General features: G+C 40.3%; 1 protein-coding gene and 1 long non-coding RNA gene across 9 annotated transcripts in view; one reads left to right on the top strand and one right to left on the bottom strand.

The window, feature by feature from the left end:
- The window catches only part of LOC138764930 (uncharacterized), a 33,103-nt gene extending 21,543 nt beyond the window's left edge, over positions 1-11,560 (bottom strand). The window contains exon 1 of the long non-coding RNA XR_011358367.1: positions 11,411-11,560. This is a non-coding gene — a long non-coding RNA (uncharacterized lncRNA). The remainder of the gene's footprint in view (positions 1-11,410) is intronic.
- A 121-nt stretch (positions 11,561-11,681) lies between these two features.
- Positions 11,682-17,791, top strand: part of LOC138764928 (serine/threonine-protein kinase 38) — a 132,087-nt gene continuing 125,977 nt past the window's right edge. Inside the window, exon 1 of one of the 8 annotated variants that reach the window (XM_069941383.1) lies at positions 11,682-12,220. In XM_069941383.1, coding sequence (XP_069797484.1) covers positions 12,036-12,220 — 185 coding nt within the window. In that variant the 5' untranslated portion in view covers positions 11,682-12,035. Of the gene's footprint in view, positions 12,221-12,342; positions 12,368-17,791 lie in introns of those variants that run through there. The other 7 variants (XM_069941384.1, XM_069941381.1, XM_069941391.1 and 4 more) reach the window with 7 other exon arrangements.

Genomic DNA, 17,791 nt, shown 5'->3' with positions numbered 1-17,791 from the left:
AAGATTAAATGCAATTTCATGTTGGGTTACACCTGTTTTTTTTCATGATAATAATTTTGAAAGGAGAATGTGAACACTCCACACAGCGAACACCAGAGGGCAGGATTGAACATGGGTTGCTGGACCTGGGAGCTAGCTTCATGTTCTGCAGAACTATTGTGTTATCCAATGTCTTCTAAAGTAGGTGTCCTCTTCATGGAATTGATTGTGATAATTAATGATCACTAGACAATAATTTGTAACTCCTAATTGTATATCAATTTCTGTGCAATAATTGATGTCTGAATACCATTCTCTGTATAAAAGTTGTAATATTCTCCAATTCATTCATCAATATAATGCATCAAAAATTCCTATTTGTACTTCTATTGAACAAATTAAGTGCTTGAATATCTCTTTTGGTTTCTCACCCCATGGATATGCATCTTAACACCTTAGCTGTCTTTTCTTAATAAATCCAGTTTGATCTTGTTTTACTATTTTTGGTACACAATCGGCCAATCTGCATGCTAATAATTTCACTATTATCTTATCTGAATTAAGTAGAGATATTGGTCTATATGATGCTAGTGTCAATGGATCCTTCCCCTTCTTTGGTATTACTGTAATTATTGCTGTCTTGCATGAATCTGGAAAGTTTTGTGTTTCTTCTATCTGGTTCATTACTTCCATGAGAGGAGGAATTAATAACTCTTTAAATGTTTAATAGAATTCTATTGGGAATCCAATTTTATTGTTTGGCAGCTTTTTTAATATATCTTTTACTTCCTCTATTTCAAATGGATTTATCAGTTTGTTTTGTTCCTCTTCTTGCAATTTTGGCAGTTCAATTTTAGTTAAAAACTCTTCTATTTTATCATCTTTCTCCTCATTCTCAGTTTGGTATAATTGTTCATAGCATTCCTTAAATTTCTCATTAATCTCTATTGGGTTATATGTAATTTGTTTGTCCTTTTTCCTTGATGCCAATACAGTTCTTTTAGCTTGTTCTGTTTTAAGTTGCTAGGCTAATATTTGTGTTTTTTCTACCAGTTCGTAATACTTTTGCTTTATTTCCATTGTTCTTATCCACCTTGTACGTTTGTAATGTTTCGTTTTTAATTTTTTTGTCCGCCAATTCTCTCCTTTTCGTTATATCATCCCTTTTTACTAGTTCCTTTTCTGTACTTACTATCTCCCTTTCCAACTGCTCTATTTCCCAAATGTAGTCCTTTTTAATCTTAGTTACATAACTTGTTATCTGCCCTCTAATGAAGGCTTTCATTGCATCCCATAATATAAATTTGTCTTTCACTGATTCCGTATTTATTACAAAATATGTTTTAATTTGGCGTTCAGTAAACTCTCTAAATTCCTGCCTTTTAAGTAGCATGGAGTTTAACCTCCATCTATATGTTCTTGGTGGGATGTCCTCCAGTTCTATTGCTCATAACAGGGGTGAATGATCTGATAGTAATCTTGCTTTATATTAAGTTTTCCTAACTCTCCCTTGAATATGGGCCAACAACAAAAACATATCATTCCTTGAGTATGTTTTATGCCTACTTGAATAATATGAGTATTCCTTCTCTTTTGGGTGCTGATTCCTCTAAGTTTCATTTCCTGCAGTGATTTAACCATAAATTTGTCCACTTTATACTTTTTGATTGTCTTTTATCCAGTTGTATTCAACATTGGATCCAAATTAAAGTTAAAATCCCCTCCTATCAATAAATTTCCTTGTGTATCTACAATCTTCAAAAAAATATCTTGCATAAACTTTTGATCCTCCTTATTAGGTACGTATATATTGAGCAAATTCCAAAATTCTGAATATATTTGACATTTTATCATTACATACCTCCATGCTAGATCTATTATTTCCTCCTCTATTTTGATTGGTATATTTTTATTAATTATTAATTAATATAGCTACACCTCTAGCTTTTGAATTATATGATGCTGCCGCTACGTGCCCTACCCAGTCTCGCTTTAATTTGTAATGTTCCACTTCAATTAGATGCGTTTCCTGCACAAATGCTACATCTATTTTTTTCTTTTTTCGGTAAATTTAATAGCCTATTCCTTTTAATTTGGTTATGTATTCCATTAATGTTTATAGTCATAAAATTCAACATGGCCATCTCATATCCTGTTTACCCCTCATTTCAGCTTCCTCACCACCACCATCCCCCTTTTCCCAATTTTCATCTCTCAGTTTTCCCTTCTTACACTCAATGTATGACAACACACTTAAAACATAAAATACTCCATCAACTCCCACATCCAATATTCCCTTAACCTCAAATATCCCCACCTCTGAGTTGCCTCTTATCCCTTGCCGGGCAACCACAACTTCCCTTTCCATTTGGATTGCGAACCTGCTCGCAAGCGTCAACTGATTACGGAGTGACGGATATTCTCTCCCCCCCCCAGAAAACACTTTTTTTTACATATAACAAAGTCCTCCCTTTTCCCCCCTTACTTCCTTTCTTCCCTTCTCTTTCCCTTCTTTAGTTCTTTACATAGACATTGTTTTTACATCTTTATATATATCCCATTGCCATTCTTCATTCTTGTTACATCTCTTCAACTTTCCTTCTGTCCTGCAAGCATTCTGGAAATTCTTGTGCTTCCTCCGGATCTGAGAAAGTATGTTTTGCGCCCCGGGGATAAATATTTTAAGCACAGCTGGATGACTTAACGTGAATTTATAACCATTTTTCCATAGGATCAATTTTGCTGTATTAAACTTCTTCCTCTTCTTTAAGAGTTCAAAACTTATGTCTGGGTAAAAAAATATTTTTTGACCCTCGTAATCCAATGATTTATTGTCTTCTCTAATTTTATTCCTTGCCCACTTCAGTATATTTCCTCTTGCCATATACCTCAAAAATTTTACTAAAGTGGATCTTGGATTTTGATGTGTCTGTGGTTTCGGAGCTTGTGTTCTTCTGTGTGTCCTTTCTATTTCCATTCCTTCCTGCATTTCTGTCATTCCTGCAGGATCCATTCTTTTATAAATTCCTTTATATTTGTGCCTTCTTCATCTTCCTTTAGGCCCACTATTTTTATGTTGTTTTGCCTACTCTAATTTTTCAACATATCAATTTTCTGAGTTAACAACTCTTGTATCTCTTTATCACTTTCTTCCAATTTTCCTCATTGTTTATTTCCATTTCTACAGCCGTTTCTCATTCTTCCACATTTTCTAATCTTTTCCCTATTTCTGTCATGACTAGTTCTAATCTTTGCATTTTATCTTCTGTTCTTTTCATTTTTCTTTTAATTGCACTAAATTCTAATGACAACCATTCTTTTAATGCTCTCATTTGTTCTTCAAAAAAAGCTTTATCTATATTCTGTCCATCTGTTTTACCTTTTATCTCTCTGTGAAGTTCTTGGTATTATTCTTCCTCTTCTTCTGTGTCTCTACCTGTGTTTGTGTCTTCTTCTCTTCTTTATATCTCTGTCTCTTCTGACTTTCCTGATGAGTTGCTTGTCTCACTTTGTCGGGCCTCTTCTTGCTTGGCCTCTTGCTGTTGGTCCTCTTCTTCTGAGCTGCTCAACTGTCGAGCCTCCTGCTGCTGCTCCTCTTTCCGTTCACCCTGTCGACTTTCTTTCTCACCTGGTACTTCACTCCCTCTACTGCTGCTTTCCTCATCTTCTAGCTGAGAGCCCTGGAGTTGGGCATCCCTCAGCTGGTTGCGCTGTGGTTGTCTGCTCCTCGGCTGTGCCCCCCTCCCATTGGTGTTTTCCTTTTCCTTAGATTGTGCAGTTGCGCATTTTTGTTTGGCTCAGGGAGCCATTTTTGCAGTCCAACGGTCGGGGGGTCACGACTCTGCGGAGCCGTCACCAATCTCTGAGATCGGGTACTATTCTCCACCACAGCTCCCTGTTCCTTCGTGCAGGTAAGGCCTTCTCCTTTCTTTTCCAGTGTCTTTTCTTTTTTTCCCATTGTTTTTACTTTTTCCTTCTTAAGGGCCATTTTCTTCTCTAGAACTTTATCTTTTATTTCTTATATTTTGTATTTATTGAACTTTCTCCTTTCTTAATTCTTTTTCTTATTTTCTGGAGAGTCATGTGACTTCTCTTCTATCGCACTTCTTAGTGCCCTACCATTTACTATGTTCTGTTCTCATTGCATCCATCAGGAAGGAGGTTCAGGTACATTACATTGTAACAAATTCATATTCCACCTAAACAAAAATTGATGTATTTCAAATTCAGAAATACTTGCCATCTCAAATATATAAACATTTAATGAAGTTATGGATAAAGAAAAATAAAATGATAGGTTCTAGGGGTAAATTATTGGCTTTGACTCCATTGTATAATAATCAACTTATTTCTTTTTCAATGCATAATCAAAGTTTATTGCATTGGAGATTTAAAGGTGTGAAAAATTTGGGAGATTGTTTTAAAGAGGGTAAGTTTTTATCTTTTAATCAGATGAGGGAAGATTTTGCTATTGATAAGAATTCTTTATTATCAAATTCGATCTTTGGTAAAATGTATGTTTGGTAGAGATATGATTTGACCTAAAATGACTAAATTTGAGACTTTTCTTATGAAGGTACCAGAGAAGGGTTATATTTCATTTATCTATCAAATATTACGGGATGGTGTGGATAAAAAGGTTTGAGATAGATCTAAAATTAAATGGGAAGCGGATATTGGTTTTACTTTTTCTGAAGAGGATTGGTTAGATATCTGTTATGATAGTGTAACTAGATTGATAAATGTATGTTTTGCAATGATTAATTACAACTTTTTACATCAATTATATTTGACACCTGAAAAATTAAAAAAATATGGTTTTAATGAATCAGATTTGTGTTTTAGATGTGGTGATATGGTTGGAACTTCTCTTCATGCTGTTTGGTCATGTATACATATACAATCTTTTTGGAAGAAAATTCAATCGTTTTTAGAATATCTGTATAAGATTAAAATAGTTTTAGATCCAACAGTATTTTTATTGGGTAGTTTGCAACCTTTGAAAGGTTTGGGATTAGGTAAGTTCCAGCTTGCTTTTGTATATTTAGCTTTATCTGTAGTGAAAAAATGTATTGCTAGTACGTGGAAATATACAAATATGATTGATATTAATAGATGGCATAATGAGATGAAATATTGTTTAATAATGGAAAAATTATATTTGTTTCACATGATAATTATAATTTTTTTATTTAATAAGTGGCAGTTATACTCAGAATATTTATATTTCAATTTATATTGATTAGATTTGAATATGTATATTTAATTTTTTTTAATATTCTTTCTTTTTTTCTGGCTCTCCTTAGAAGAGTTGGCTGAAGTGGGGGAGGGTTCTTTTTTCTTTTTTTTTCTATATATATATATAGAAAAAAATGTTCAATTTTAAATGTTTAATTGCTGTATACGTCATATATTATTTGTTTTTTGAACAAATAAATAAAGTTTTAAAAAAAAGGAAGGAGGTTCAGGTGCCACAGGACTCGTATCTCCAGGTTTAGGAATAGTTGCTGCCCCTCGACCATCAGACTCTGAACAACAAACTCAATCAAGGTCTCATTTAAGGACTTGTACTTTGCTCATTATATATTACTGAACATTTATATTTCTGTATTTGCACAGTCGGTTTGTTTACATTTACTTCTATTGTTTACATTTCTTTCTTCTCGAGTACAGTTAATAGTTACCAATAATTAGAAATTCTGCCTGGCTCACAGGAGAAGAATCTCAGGGTTGTATGTGATGTCATGTACAGTATATACTCTGACAATGAATTTGAACTTTGCAATACATTTGATTTGCTGCTATGTGATCTAGAGTGGAACTTGTAGGATTTGGCATTCCAAGGAACTTGCTGCCCTGTCCTTACAAATAATATGTTGCGTATTTAGGAGAAACAATTTCTTGATTAAATTATTCCTTGCAGTGAGAGTTCTTTGATTCTTACAACATCCTTCTAAACCTGTTTTACCATCTCCTATACTATAAAGCAGTGACCAAGAACTGTGTGCAGTACTCTGTATTTTTTTGCTTTTCTTCCATAATTTCCCTATGGAATCCTAGTTAATCCACATGAGCCAGGTTATTTGGTACCTCACTGTATGGATAGTACATTAATTTGGTCAGCTGAAATATTTGGGGTTACTTACATGTCAGCATTTTACTAAAGAATGTTTTGTGACTATGAGTGTAATAGCCCAATTTTGTGGACCAATTTTTAAGGTAAAATTTAGGGATCGACTATTGTATGCCTTTGTCAATTGAGGCGTCAGGAGCTCAGATGGATGGGCAGCTAGGACCGGGAGGTAAGTCCACCATTGTGGCATTGAATGGGCATATGGCTGGAGCATTAGGAGCTCAGATGGGTGGGTGGCTGAGGCCGAGGCATTGGGTATTCGAATGGTCGGGTGGCCGGAGCTCCAGTGGAAGCTCCAGTGGGCAGGTGGCCCAGGCCAAAAATAGGGGATTGTCTTTACATGCGATAAAGTTAATACCAGATTTGGGGGGGGGGGATATAGGAGGGGGTCATCTTTTACATGGTATCAACTATTACACACATCTATACGGTATGTCAGACCACCCAGGTAGTACATGTATAAAGTACTGAGTACCTTAAATTTTTCTCCTCCAAATTTATACTTTATTAATATTCCAAGTGAATCTATTCTGTGTAACTTTGTTAAAGACATACCATTTTTTCCCTGAATCAAACAGTTCAATACTTTCACCTATAAATTATCATTACCCCTAACGATTCACCCCGAAACATTACTGCAGTGAAATGCCCAGCCTCTCAGTGTTCACTGACAGTTGAACCCCAGACTGTGGCTATTCCTCATAGATCCTTTGTGGTGGCTGCACCATGCTTCAGTGAATCCTTCAGCACATTATCCTGGAATGTGCCAGTTGGCATCATTCACCCTGCAGTGGAAGATTAATAACCACTGATCAGATCAAAGTGCATCTCTAACAGAGTTGATGACCTTCTACACCATTCATTTTGGTTCAGTGTGTGTGCCTGGGGAAGAGGGTGTAGATCACAAGGTCCTGTGTGGCAGTATCCGTTGAACCTCAACAAGATGCGGCTGCCTCATGTTCCAGACCTTCTGGGGAAACATACAGTCCACAAGGAGGCGGACAACTGTGTCACATCACCACAACCACCTTTGGGACAGCGTGCAGTGGGACTGTGAGCCTGGGAAAGCATGAAGAACCTGAAGAGGAGGACTCAACTCACCACCAGCTCATTGAGCACTTGAAGCATTAATAAGAGCATGAGGAGACAATCTTCAAGTGTGAGGTTGTAGGATGTACTTAAGCTTGACAGGTATTTGATTAGTCAGGGCATTAGCTAGAGGTATTCAATCCAACGATCACTGGGGGATCAGAGGTGGAGAGGATGAGCAAATTTAAGTTCACCAGCAGAAAAAAAGAATCTCAGGGTTGTCTGTGATATCATGAATGACAATAAATCTGAAATCTAAAAAATCTGAGTCAAGGGTTATGGGGAGAAAACCAGGGAATGGGGCTGAGTGGGATGATGGATCAGCTCATAATAGAATGGCAGAGCAGACTCGATGGACCAATTGTCCTACTTTTGCTCCTATATCTTGTGAGCTTCATCCTCCCAAACAGTCCAGTCTTTAACAGTCACAAAACACAGAAATTCATCCTCAGCCCACAATCTCCATGCCAACTATCAAGTAACCTTCTATACCCATTTACCAACACACATTCTGTAACCAGAATCATTGTTTGAAGAGGGCATGCTGTTATGCACTAACAACCCTTTTAATTATATTTAGGACTAAAGTGTTTTTGTTAGCACTAACACAGGAACAACAATGGAAAATTCACCAAACAATGGCAAATTCAAAATAACAGTTTTATTAAACAGTTAATAACATAATATTTCTTACTTAACTCTAAACTTACTTAAATCTAAACTTAACCCCACTATGCACAAATATAAGTGTGTGTGAGTGTGTGTGTATAATTCAAAGTCCCATTCTGAAAAGTCAATCTTTAAAAGTTTAGCGTCATTTTAGTCTTGTTTGAAGGTCTTAAATTCTCAGTTCGGAAATAATTATAAAGTGCTTTTAAACATTATATCTTCAGGCCTCTTGACTCATAATTAAGTTTTCCACATGAAGAATCTGCCCTCTTCTCAATGACAATGAATGTGGCTATTTTCTTCCACAATTAATTCACAAACCCAGACAAATGTTAAACATTTATAGGGAACCGTTGTTTTCTTCTTGCACGATGAAGTCACAAAACAGACAAGGGTTAAAAGAAGTGGCCATCCACAAACATAGACCCAGTAGAATTCTGTCCTCTTTTCAAAAGAGACAGCAAAGTGGTCTTCATTAATTCAAGAGCCATGGATTCTGTGTTCCCCTTTTTCCAGGAGTAACACACAACAAACAGCACCAATTCTGGTTTCTGTAACTCAACCACATCTTTCACAAGGTTTCAATCCCTATAGAACACAATGTTTTGACTTCTGTAAACTCCAAGCCGAACTGATCCAAAACTGAACTCAAAATGTCTGACTTTAGTAATATATTTCTCCAAATCATGTTACCATTACATCATCAGCGAGGTGAGTTCCAATTCTTGGAAACCACATGACCATCAGTTTTATTTCTACCAAAATTCTGTTTCTTTTTCAAAACCATTCTTCTTTCGAAGCAGATCGCCAATATCCCTCAAAAACCAAGGTTTCCTATGCCTGCTAACCATGCCTTTAATCCTGACAGAAACATTCAAACTTTGTACTCTCAAAATTTCACCTTTGAAGATCCTCTACTTACTTTGCACATCCTTGCTTGAAAACAACTTATCCCAATCAGCACATCCTAGGTCCTTTCTCATTTCTTCAAAATTGCCCTTTCTCCAATTTAGAATCTTAACCCAATGCCCAGACCTATCCTTCTCCATAATTAACTTGAAACTAATGGCATTATGATTATTGGACTCAAAATATTCCCCTACACTTACTTCTGTCATCTGTCTCGTCTTGTTCACCAATAGGAGATCCAGTATTGCACTCTCTCGAGTTTGTACCTCTTTATATTGATTTTAAAAACTTTCTTGAACACATTGGACAAACTCCAAGCCATCCAGTCCTTTTAATGGAATCCAAGTCAATATGTGGAAAATTAAAATATTCTACTATCACAATCTTATGTTTCCTGCAGCTGTCTACTATCTCTCTACAGATTTGCTCCTCCAATTCTCTTTGGCAATTGGACGGTCTACAATACAACCCAATGAGTGTGGTCATACCTTTCCCGTTCCTCAGCTCTATCCATATAGCCTCAGTAGATGAGTCCTCTGATCTAACCTGCCTGAGCACAACTGTGATATTTTCCCTATGCAACTCCTCCCCCTTTCATTCCCCCTATTCTATGATGTCTAAAGCAATGGAAGCCCGAAACATTGAACTGCAAGTCCTGCCCCTCCTGCAACCAAGTTTCACTAATGGCCACAATATCATAATTCATGTGCCAATCCATGCTCTAAGCTCGTATCCCTTTGCTACAGTACTCCTTGCAATGAAAAGCCAGATTGCTGAAAGTCGGATCACAGGCATTTAAGAGCGGAGATCCAGATCAATATATCAGGAGCAGGTATGACCTGTGAACAGCTATCTTCTGGGTGAAGTGGAGATTCCAGATGAAAATGGAAACAACAACGGACACTTGACAGCTGTGGCAGGGCCTAACTGCCATAACCTATTACAGAACCAAATCCGGTAAAGTAACAGATGGCAAAGCTTTTCTCCCACAGGAATTCAACGCCTTCTACTCCCGATATGATGATAGTAACAGCAAAGAACCACTCCTCCACACCCCCACATCCCCTGATAATCCCATTCTGTCTGTATCTGAGGATGACATGCATGCTGTCTTCAGGAGAGTGAATCCGAGGAAAGCATTCGGCCTGGATGGAGTACCTGGGGGAGTATTAAAGATCTGTGCTGACCAAATTACCAAAGTATTCACAGATATCTTCAATATTTCACTCTAGCCAGGCGTGGTACCTACCTGTTGCAAACTGGCATCAATTATACAAACTTAGGTGCCCAAGAAGAGTGTAATAACTTGCCTTAACAACTATTGACGAGTGGCACTTACATCAACAGTGATGAAGTGTTTAGAAAGGCTGGTGATGAAGCATATCATCTCCTATCTGAGCAGTGACATGAATTCATTCCAGTTTGCCTATCGTAGAAACAGGTCTATGATTGATACCATCTCACTGGTTCTACACAAAACCCTGGAACACCTGGACAGCAAAGATGAATGCATCAGGATGCTCTTTATTGACTACATTTTGGCATTCAACACCATAATTCCCTCAAAACTGATCAGTAAACTCCAAAACTTGGGATTCAACACCCCTCTGTGTAATTGGATCCTGGATTTCCTCATCTCCAGACTACAATCAGTGAAGATTGGTAAGAACATCTCCACAATCTCCTTCAGTACTGGAGTACCACAGGGCTGTGTTCTTACCCCCCTGCTCTACTCATTTTACACTTATGACTGTAGCTTAGACTGACAATAACACCATCTACAAATTTGCCAAAGATACCATGATAATGGAAGGAAGGAATGAGTCAGCATACAGGATGGAGATTAAAAACTTGTCTGAATGGCACATCAATAACAATCTTGCACTCAATGTCACCAAAATTAAGGAGCTGATTGTTGACTTCAGGAAAGGAAATCCAGAAGTATACAATCCAGTGATCTTTGGGGAATCAAAGGTGGAAAGGGTGAGCACATTTAGCTTCTTAGGAGGCATTATCTCGGAGGCTCTTTCTTAGACCCAACACACTAATGGCCTCATGAAAAAAGCACCTCAGCTCCTGTACTTCCTCAGGAGTTTGTAGTGGTTTGGTATGACATCAGAAACCCTGGCAAATTTCTACAGAATTGTGATGAAAAGTGTGCTGATTGGCTGTATCATGGTTTGAATGGAAACACCAATACCCCCAAGTGTAAAGCCCTCCAAAAGGTAGTGAGCACAGCTCAGGACATCACAGGCAAAGCCACTGAGTACATCTACAGGGAACCCTGCCGTCAGAGAGCAGTAGCAATCATAAAAGATGCACACCACCCAACACATGCTCTGTTCTCGCTGCTGCCATCAGATTCAGGAACAGCTGCTACTCCTCCACTATTAGACTCCTCAATGACAAACTCAATCAATAGTCCCTTTTCCACTGGCACCTTGTGCCAGGAACTAATTGGGAATTTACTGGGACAGGGTCCAGCGGAAAAGGAACATTGTCCGAATGCCGGTGTCAAATTACATCATTTCACGCCGGGGATTAACCGCCTTGACCCCTACTCATATCCCCAACATTCGCTGATGCCAGCGTGCTGATAAAACCAGTGGAAAAGGGACAGCAGAAAGTCACCTGTTTCCAGTTGAAGGTAGAACACTCCGATCTCCGGAGAGGAGTTGCGCTCAGCGCACATTTCCCTGGCACTGGCACTGTCAGAGCGATTCCAGCTGCATGGGGGGGATTATGGGTAACGAAGATGGCACTGATCCCGCTGTGACACTAGGCTGCGGGTCACAATACTTCATGGGGGGGACGACAATGGTTGTGAGCAGATGGGGGGGTCACAATACCTCATTGGGGGGCATTGCTCATGAGTGCCCCTCTCCCTTGGTGCCATCACTGATTTGAAGTTCTTGATGCTCTCCACTGCTGACCCCTCGAAAGAGAACTGGTTCCTCTTCCAATTTCCTCCTGAAGTCCACAGTCAATTCCTTCATTTTGCAAACGTTGAGTGCAAGATTGTTGTGACCCCACACAACTAGCTGATCCATCTCCCCCATTGCTGTAGGCTGCCTCATTGCAACCTCTGACCCTACTGACAATCGTGGCGTCATCGGCAACTCTGGAGATGGCATTGGAATTATGCCTGCCCACTCAATCATGGGTGTAGAGTGTTTGCCAGGCTGGGGTTCACAGAGAGGTCCCTGGTGCTCATGGGGCAAAGGGTGAGGTGGTTGCCACGGACTGTCTGGTTGCTATGGCTGCGTGGATTTGCGATTATTATGGGCTGGCCGGTTCTGGCAGCGCGCTTGCCGCGCGGGGGCGCAGTGGCTCGGGTCTCGGTGGCTGGCGGAAGCGGGTCGGAGCGGCAGGGAGCCCGGGCAACAGTGCGGAGCGGAGTGGAGAGGAGCCGAAGCGGAGGCCTCGCCTCATCGCTGCCAGGTGAGGAAATGACAACGCCGAGGCGAGTAGGGCGAGTCCTGGGGACGTTTTTTTAGTGAGTTCGAGGAGTGGGAAGCGGCCCGCAGCCAAACCTGGGAGCTCCAGGCCAGTCGGGCAGGAGCTGAGGGCCGCACCTGAGCTGGTGGGGTGAGGAGAGGAGGCTCGAGCTGCGGAGCGGGGGTGGGGGAAGGAGGCCGGTGGGGAGAGTGCGAGCTGAGGGGTACGAGGTCGGCGGAGAGAGTATGGGCACGGGGGAATGGGGAGACGGCGGCTAGAGAAGGGGGTGTGGATGGAGGAGGGGAGGGATGGATGGATGGGGGGGGAGGTGTCCGTGGAGGGTGTGAGGTCCGGGTGGGGGAGGGGAAGGGAGAGGTCGTCGGGAAGAGGCTGAGTTAGGCCTCGTTGTTCTCAGGTCGGGCGCTGAGCCAATGCCTGGCGCTGAGAACACGGAGTTATAATGCACTTAAGTGGGCCGAGCACGGGGTAAAGCAGGGACTATTGATTGCCCTTTCTCTAAGGCCTGTGCCTTTAAGTTCATGTCCAGCTGCTGTGATAGGTTCGTCATGAGGTCTGTCTTGTGTGGGATACACCTGTGGATGTTTGTGGGTTGGATCAAGCTTTCCAGTGCTTTGCACTCGTGGTTGAATGTCTAATATTACATCCCAGATGACCTATCCATTCAGAAGGAAGATAATTAGCAAAAGCATTGATCACAACTGTTGACTGAGAATGATGGCTACCTGTTTGTTTCATCTGCTCAAATATCATTGTATTGCTCTTATTGGTGGCCCATATACCACGTTTAATTTTACGAACATTCGTATGTTGTTGGTAGCTCAAGCTTTGAAATTAAGCGATGTAGTTGTACTACTCAATCAACTCTATTTGAAGGGTAGGGTTTAGGAGAAAACTAGCAGCGAAGGTCACAAGTTTAACCTCAAGCAGCTTTGAGGTCTGAAAATTGATTGCCTGATGTCAGAGACAGACTACTTTGTTTGATTCCTTCTCTTTGCTACTTCCCATTCTTTCGAGTGGGCCTTCAGTCTTTTCATTCCTATACTTTGAGGAAATTATCAGGTTCATTTTTCTAAAGGCTACTTGCAACTCTTGGAAATTGTGTGTGGATCACACAGAATCTGACTTGACCACAATGTTTTCCAGGCTTTTGAATGAAGAATTAAATGAAGGCTGCTTCAACAACAACAACAAAAAAATTGAGTTAAACAAGAAAGTCTGCAGAGGCTGCAATTGCAGTGCAATACACAAAATTGTTGGGAGAAACTCAGCAGGTCATGCAGCATCCATAGGAAGCAAAGGTATGAGCAGAAAGCAGGCAATTGCCTTGATGAAGGGCTCAGGCTCAAAACGTTCATTATTTACTTTTGCTTCCCATGGATACTGTATGACCTGCAGAGTTTCTCTAGTACTTTTATGTATTGCAGCCATTAAAAATTGTGGCTTTCAAGAAGGTGGGAAGAGAACAAATTGATTATGGTGTGCAATTTATTAGACTCTTTCAAACGTTTGGGAAAACATTTAATTCATTTAACCTCAGTGTGTCAGACAGCATAGATCATTGAACAATAAATACAACACAGGAATAGACCTTCTAACCCATGATGACTGTGCTGAACATGAAGTCAATTAAGCAAACTCTGATACCCATCTATTTCCTGTATATTAGCACTGCTGTAGTATTTGCTTCCACGACCTCTAGTACTTTCTGTAGATATTTTGTGACCTGATGAGTTTCTCCACCACTTTTGTGTATCCCATTAATTTGCCGCAGTCTGTTCTATGTTTGTATCAGAGTTTTTTAAAAAAAACTGCTCTACATTTCTCCTTTAAACTCTCTCTCTCTCTCTCTTCCCCCCACCCCCCCAACCTTGAATCCCCTAGTGTTTGATCTTTTTACCAGGGGAGGGGAAGATTTTGACTATCTTACCCTATTGATGCCTCTCCTAATTTTATCTATGGAAAGAGAAACAGTTGATGTTTAAATCTTTGGTTTTGGGATATCAATAGTCTTACAATGGGTCCTTGACATAAAACATTAAAATGTTTCTCCTTCCACAGATGGTTGTTGCTGACTGTGTCCAGACCTTGTCTATTTGCATTTTTTTTTTAAAAAAAAAGAGCAAATTAATCTATTTGGGGGAATAGTTGGTAGTCACTGCTTAAGTTCAGGACATAGTAGTGGGAATTGTACCCAAGCTAGTGTGTGTGTGTGCGCATTCTCATGCCATGAATAAGCTTAATTGGGCCTTGTGCTGGAGGATATTGTGAAGTCTGGCTGCTGTATTTTTATAAAAACAAGAGTCAAAGCTGCAGTTCCTAGTAAAATATTTAACCCTCTCTCCCCCCCTTCCCCGCCGTAATGATTGACAGGCACTATCTCATTATGGGACATGAAATTTTCATTCCTCCAGGTGTAATAGTAGTGAAGGAATTGGGTGTATTTTTGGCAAAATTTCTGTTGAACACATAAAATGCCTTGAAATCTATTTTTATTTTCCAGAATTATCTCATGTCTGTATGTGAATGTCCCTCTTTCAATGCTTGCTGATGAATAAAAGGCAATAACTTCCAGGGTGAAGTGCTGATGACTGCATTAAACCATATAACATGTAAACCATACAACAATTACAGCGTAGAAACAGGCCAACTTGGCCTTTCTTGTCCATGCCTAACACTTTCTCCCACCTAACTTTTTTAGAACAGGTTTCAGGAATTAAATTCCCACAAGACTCAATATTATTTTTATTTGATAATATTATAGACTCCCGGAGCCCAGTTTGTCCGTCACTCCTCTCCCGCGGATCCGCAATTCCATCCCCCTGCTGCGCTGGCCAGGCTCGGGGGCTTCCCATGTCCGAGGGAGCGCTGAGTTTCCCAGGTTGGTTCCTGGGGTGCTGGAGCCGTGAAGATAGCCATGCCTTCACCCTGACTTGAATGGGGTAATGTTGATTAGGTACATCAGGAAACTAAAATTGATGATCAGTGCATATAGTATAAATATACCAGGAATTAACGTGATTTCCTCATTATAAGTGATCAATTCTTACAGTGGCAAGTAGCAAATAGAAGGTGTGAGGAAATCCAAGATACAAGTTGTCAAAAATTGGTGATCTTTGAATGTCCCAGAATTTCAGCTGGATTTTGTGATAGAAGGAAGCATTTTGTAGAATTTAGAGTAGAGGAGATTTGAGGGAAGGGGACCTTCATTTGAGGCGGGAGGTGGCAGCAGTAGCAGCCAAGTCAGGGGGCATCATGAATGGTTCTGTTATAAAGTAGGATGGGGCAAAGTTTAAACAGGTACAATTGATGGTGGACTCTTTAGTCAGGGGCACAAACAGATGTTTCTGTGGCCATGAGTGAAAATCCAGGATGGTTTGTTGCCTCCCTGGTCTTTGAGTGGGGGGCAAGACATTTTGAAAGGGGAGAGTGATCATCCAGAGGTCACGATGCACAGGTGGGTGAGGTCCTGCAAAAAGATTTTAAGGAGTTGGGTAGGCAGATGAGAAACAGAATCTCTAGGGTTGTAATCTCAGGAATATATACCACGCTGCATGCTAGTGAAGATGGTACATTTGTGAGGCTAAGGAACAGGTGCAGGAGGGCGGGCTTCAGGTACATGGATAATTGGGTCCTCTTCCAGGGCAGGTGGGACCTGTACACAAGGGAAGAGTCACTTCTGAACTGGAGAGGCACCAATATCTTGGCAGGCCATTTGCTGGTTCTACTTAGGAGGGCTTGAACTTGTTATGCAGGGTATTGGACTCACAATAGTGGTGTTTCAAATTGGAAAGCTGAAGTAAATAGAGGCGTTGAAGCAAGCAAATTCGGAGGACAGGCATGGGCGTAACTCTGGAAGTATAAATGAACTAGGCTATTTATTTAAATGCAAAATGCCTGATGAGAAAGGCAACTGAAGTTGGGGCATGGATAGAACTGTATGTTGGACTGGGATATTGGAACTATTTCAGAAATATTGTTAAAGGATAGGCAGGTCTGAATGCTCAATGTTATGGGTGTGAAGGCGATGAGGGGATTTGCATTTTTTTTGATAAGGGAGAACGGGGGATTGTCCAGTGAGGCTATATGGGTGGAAGCTAGAAGTAAGAAAATGGTGGTCATTTTGCGATTACCTCAAACAACTGGAATTAAAGAACCATAGAACATTAATGCACAGAAAACAGGACCTTTGGCCCTTCTAGCCTGTGCCACCCTGTCCATAGCCCTTCATACCCCTCCCGTCCATGTGCCTGTCCAAATTCTTCTTGTGTGAAAATTGAGCTGACATTCACCACTTCAGCTGGCAGCTCATTCCACACTCCTACTACTTTCTGTGTGAAGAAGTTCCCCCTAAACCTTTCCCCTTTCACTCTTAACCCATGCCCTCTGGTTTGTTTCTCACCCACCCTCAGTGGTAAAAACCTATTTGCATTTTCTCTAGCTATACTCCTCATAATTTTGAATATCTTTATCAAATATCCCCTCATTCTTTATGCTGCAGGAAATAAATCCTAACCTGTATACCCTTTCCCGGTAACTCAGTTCCTGAAATTCACACAACATCCTAGTAACTCTTCTCTGCACTCTTTCAATCTTGAAATCATTTGAAACAAATGAAGGGAGATTGCAGATGACTGTAAGAATAATATAATAGTAGATGATTTTTTTTATACTTGTATTGACTGGAACTGACATAATGCTAAGGGTTTGGATGGGGTGACATTTGCCAAGTGCCCTGAAAACTTTTCTTAACTAATATGTAAATTGCCCTGCTAGAGGGGGTGCAGGGTGACACTGGACTTCCTGTTGGGAAATGAGGTTGGGCAAGTGGCTGAAGTGTCACTGGGCGAGCACTTGGGACCAGTGACCATAATTCAATGAGTTTTAAAATAGTTGTAGACCAGACCTAACTTTTTTTTATGTTAAAGTACTAAATTGGGGAAAGTCTGATTTTATTTTTTCAGAGCAATTTGCAAAGGTTAATTGGGAGATGCTGTTTGCAGGTTAAGTTGCATATGGGAGGCTTTTAAAAGAGAGATGGGGAGAGTTTAGGGCATCAGGCTTTGGTCAGGAAGAGCTGTGTGTCAAATATGGGTAACTGGGAGCAAGCCAATCCCTTGAAATAGAAGAGGCATTGAACTACAGTACACTAAAAAGGGAAATTAGGAGGATTAAGAGGACATGAAGTAGCATTGACAGGTGAAGCAAAGGAAAAAGGTGGGAAAGGAATTGGAGGGGTTTTTGAGGGAAAGGGACTACTATTTAGTAATCCTACGGGAAGTGAAAATGCTGAACAACCAAAGGAACTGCTTGCACTAACCGTGGGAGACACTTGAATGTGCAAAACAACATTTATTTATTTTTATTGATAAAATTCTTGTCCTGCATATGTATTGTTTGCATGTGTGGTATGTCTGATTGTGCGTCTGTATGTTTTGCACCGAGGACCGGAGAATGCTGTTTCGACAAGTTGTACTTGTACAATCAGATGACAATAAACTTGTAAGTTGGGGACTAATTAGGTATAGTCAGCTGGCTTTATGCACAGGGAAGTGC

Source organism: Narcine bancroftii, chromosome 5 (genome assembly GCF_036971445.1).
Source record: "Narcine bancroftii isolate sNarBan1 chromosome 5, sNarBan1.hap1, whole genome shotgun sequence".
In the NCBI taxonomy this organism is placed as follows: Eukaryota; Metazoa; Chordata; class Chondrichthyes; order Torpediniformes; family Narcinidae; genus Narcine; species Narcine bancroftii.
This window is presented reverse-complemented; position numbering and strand designations above follow the sequence as displayed.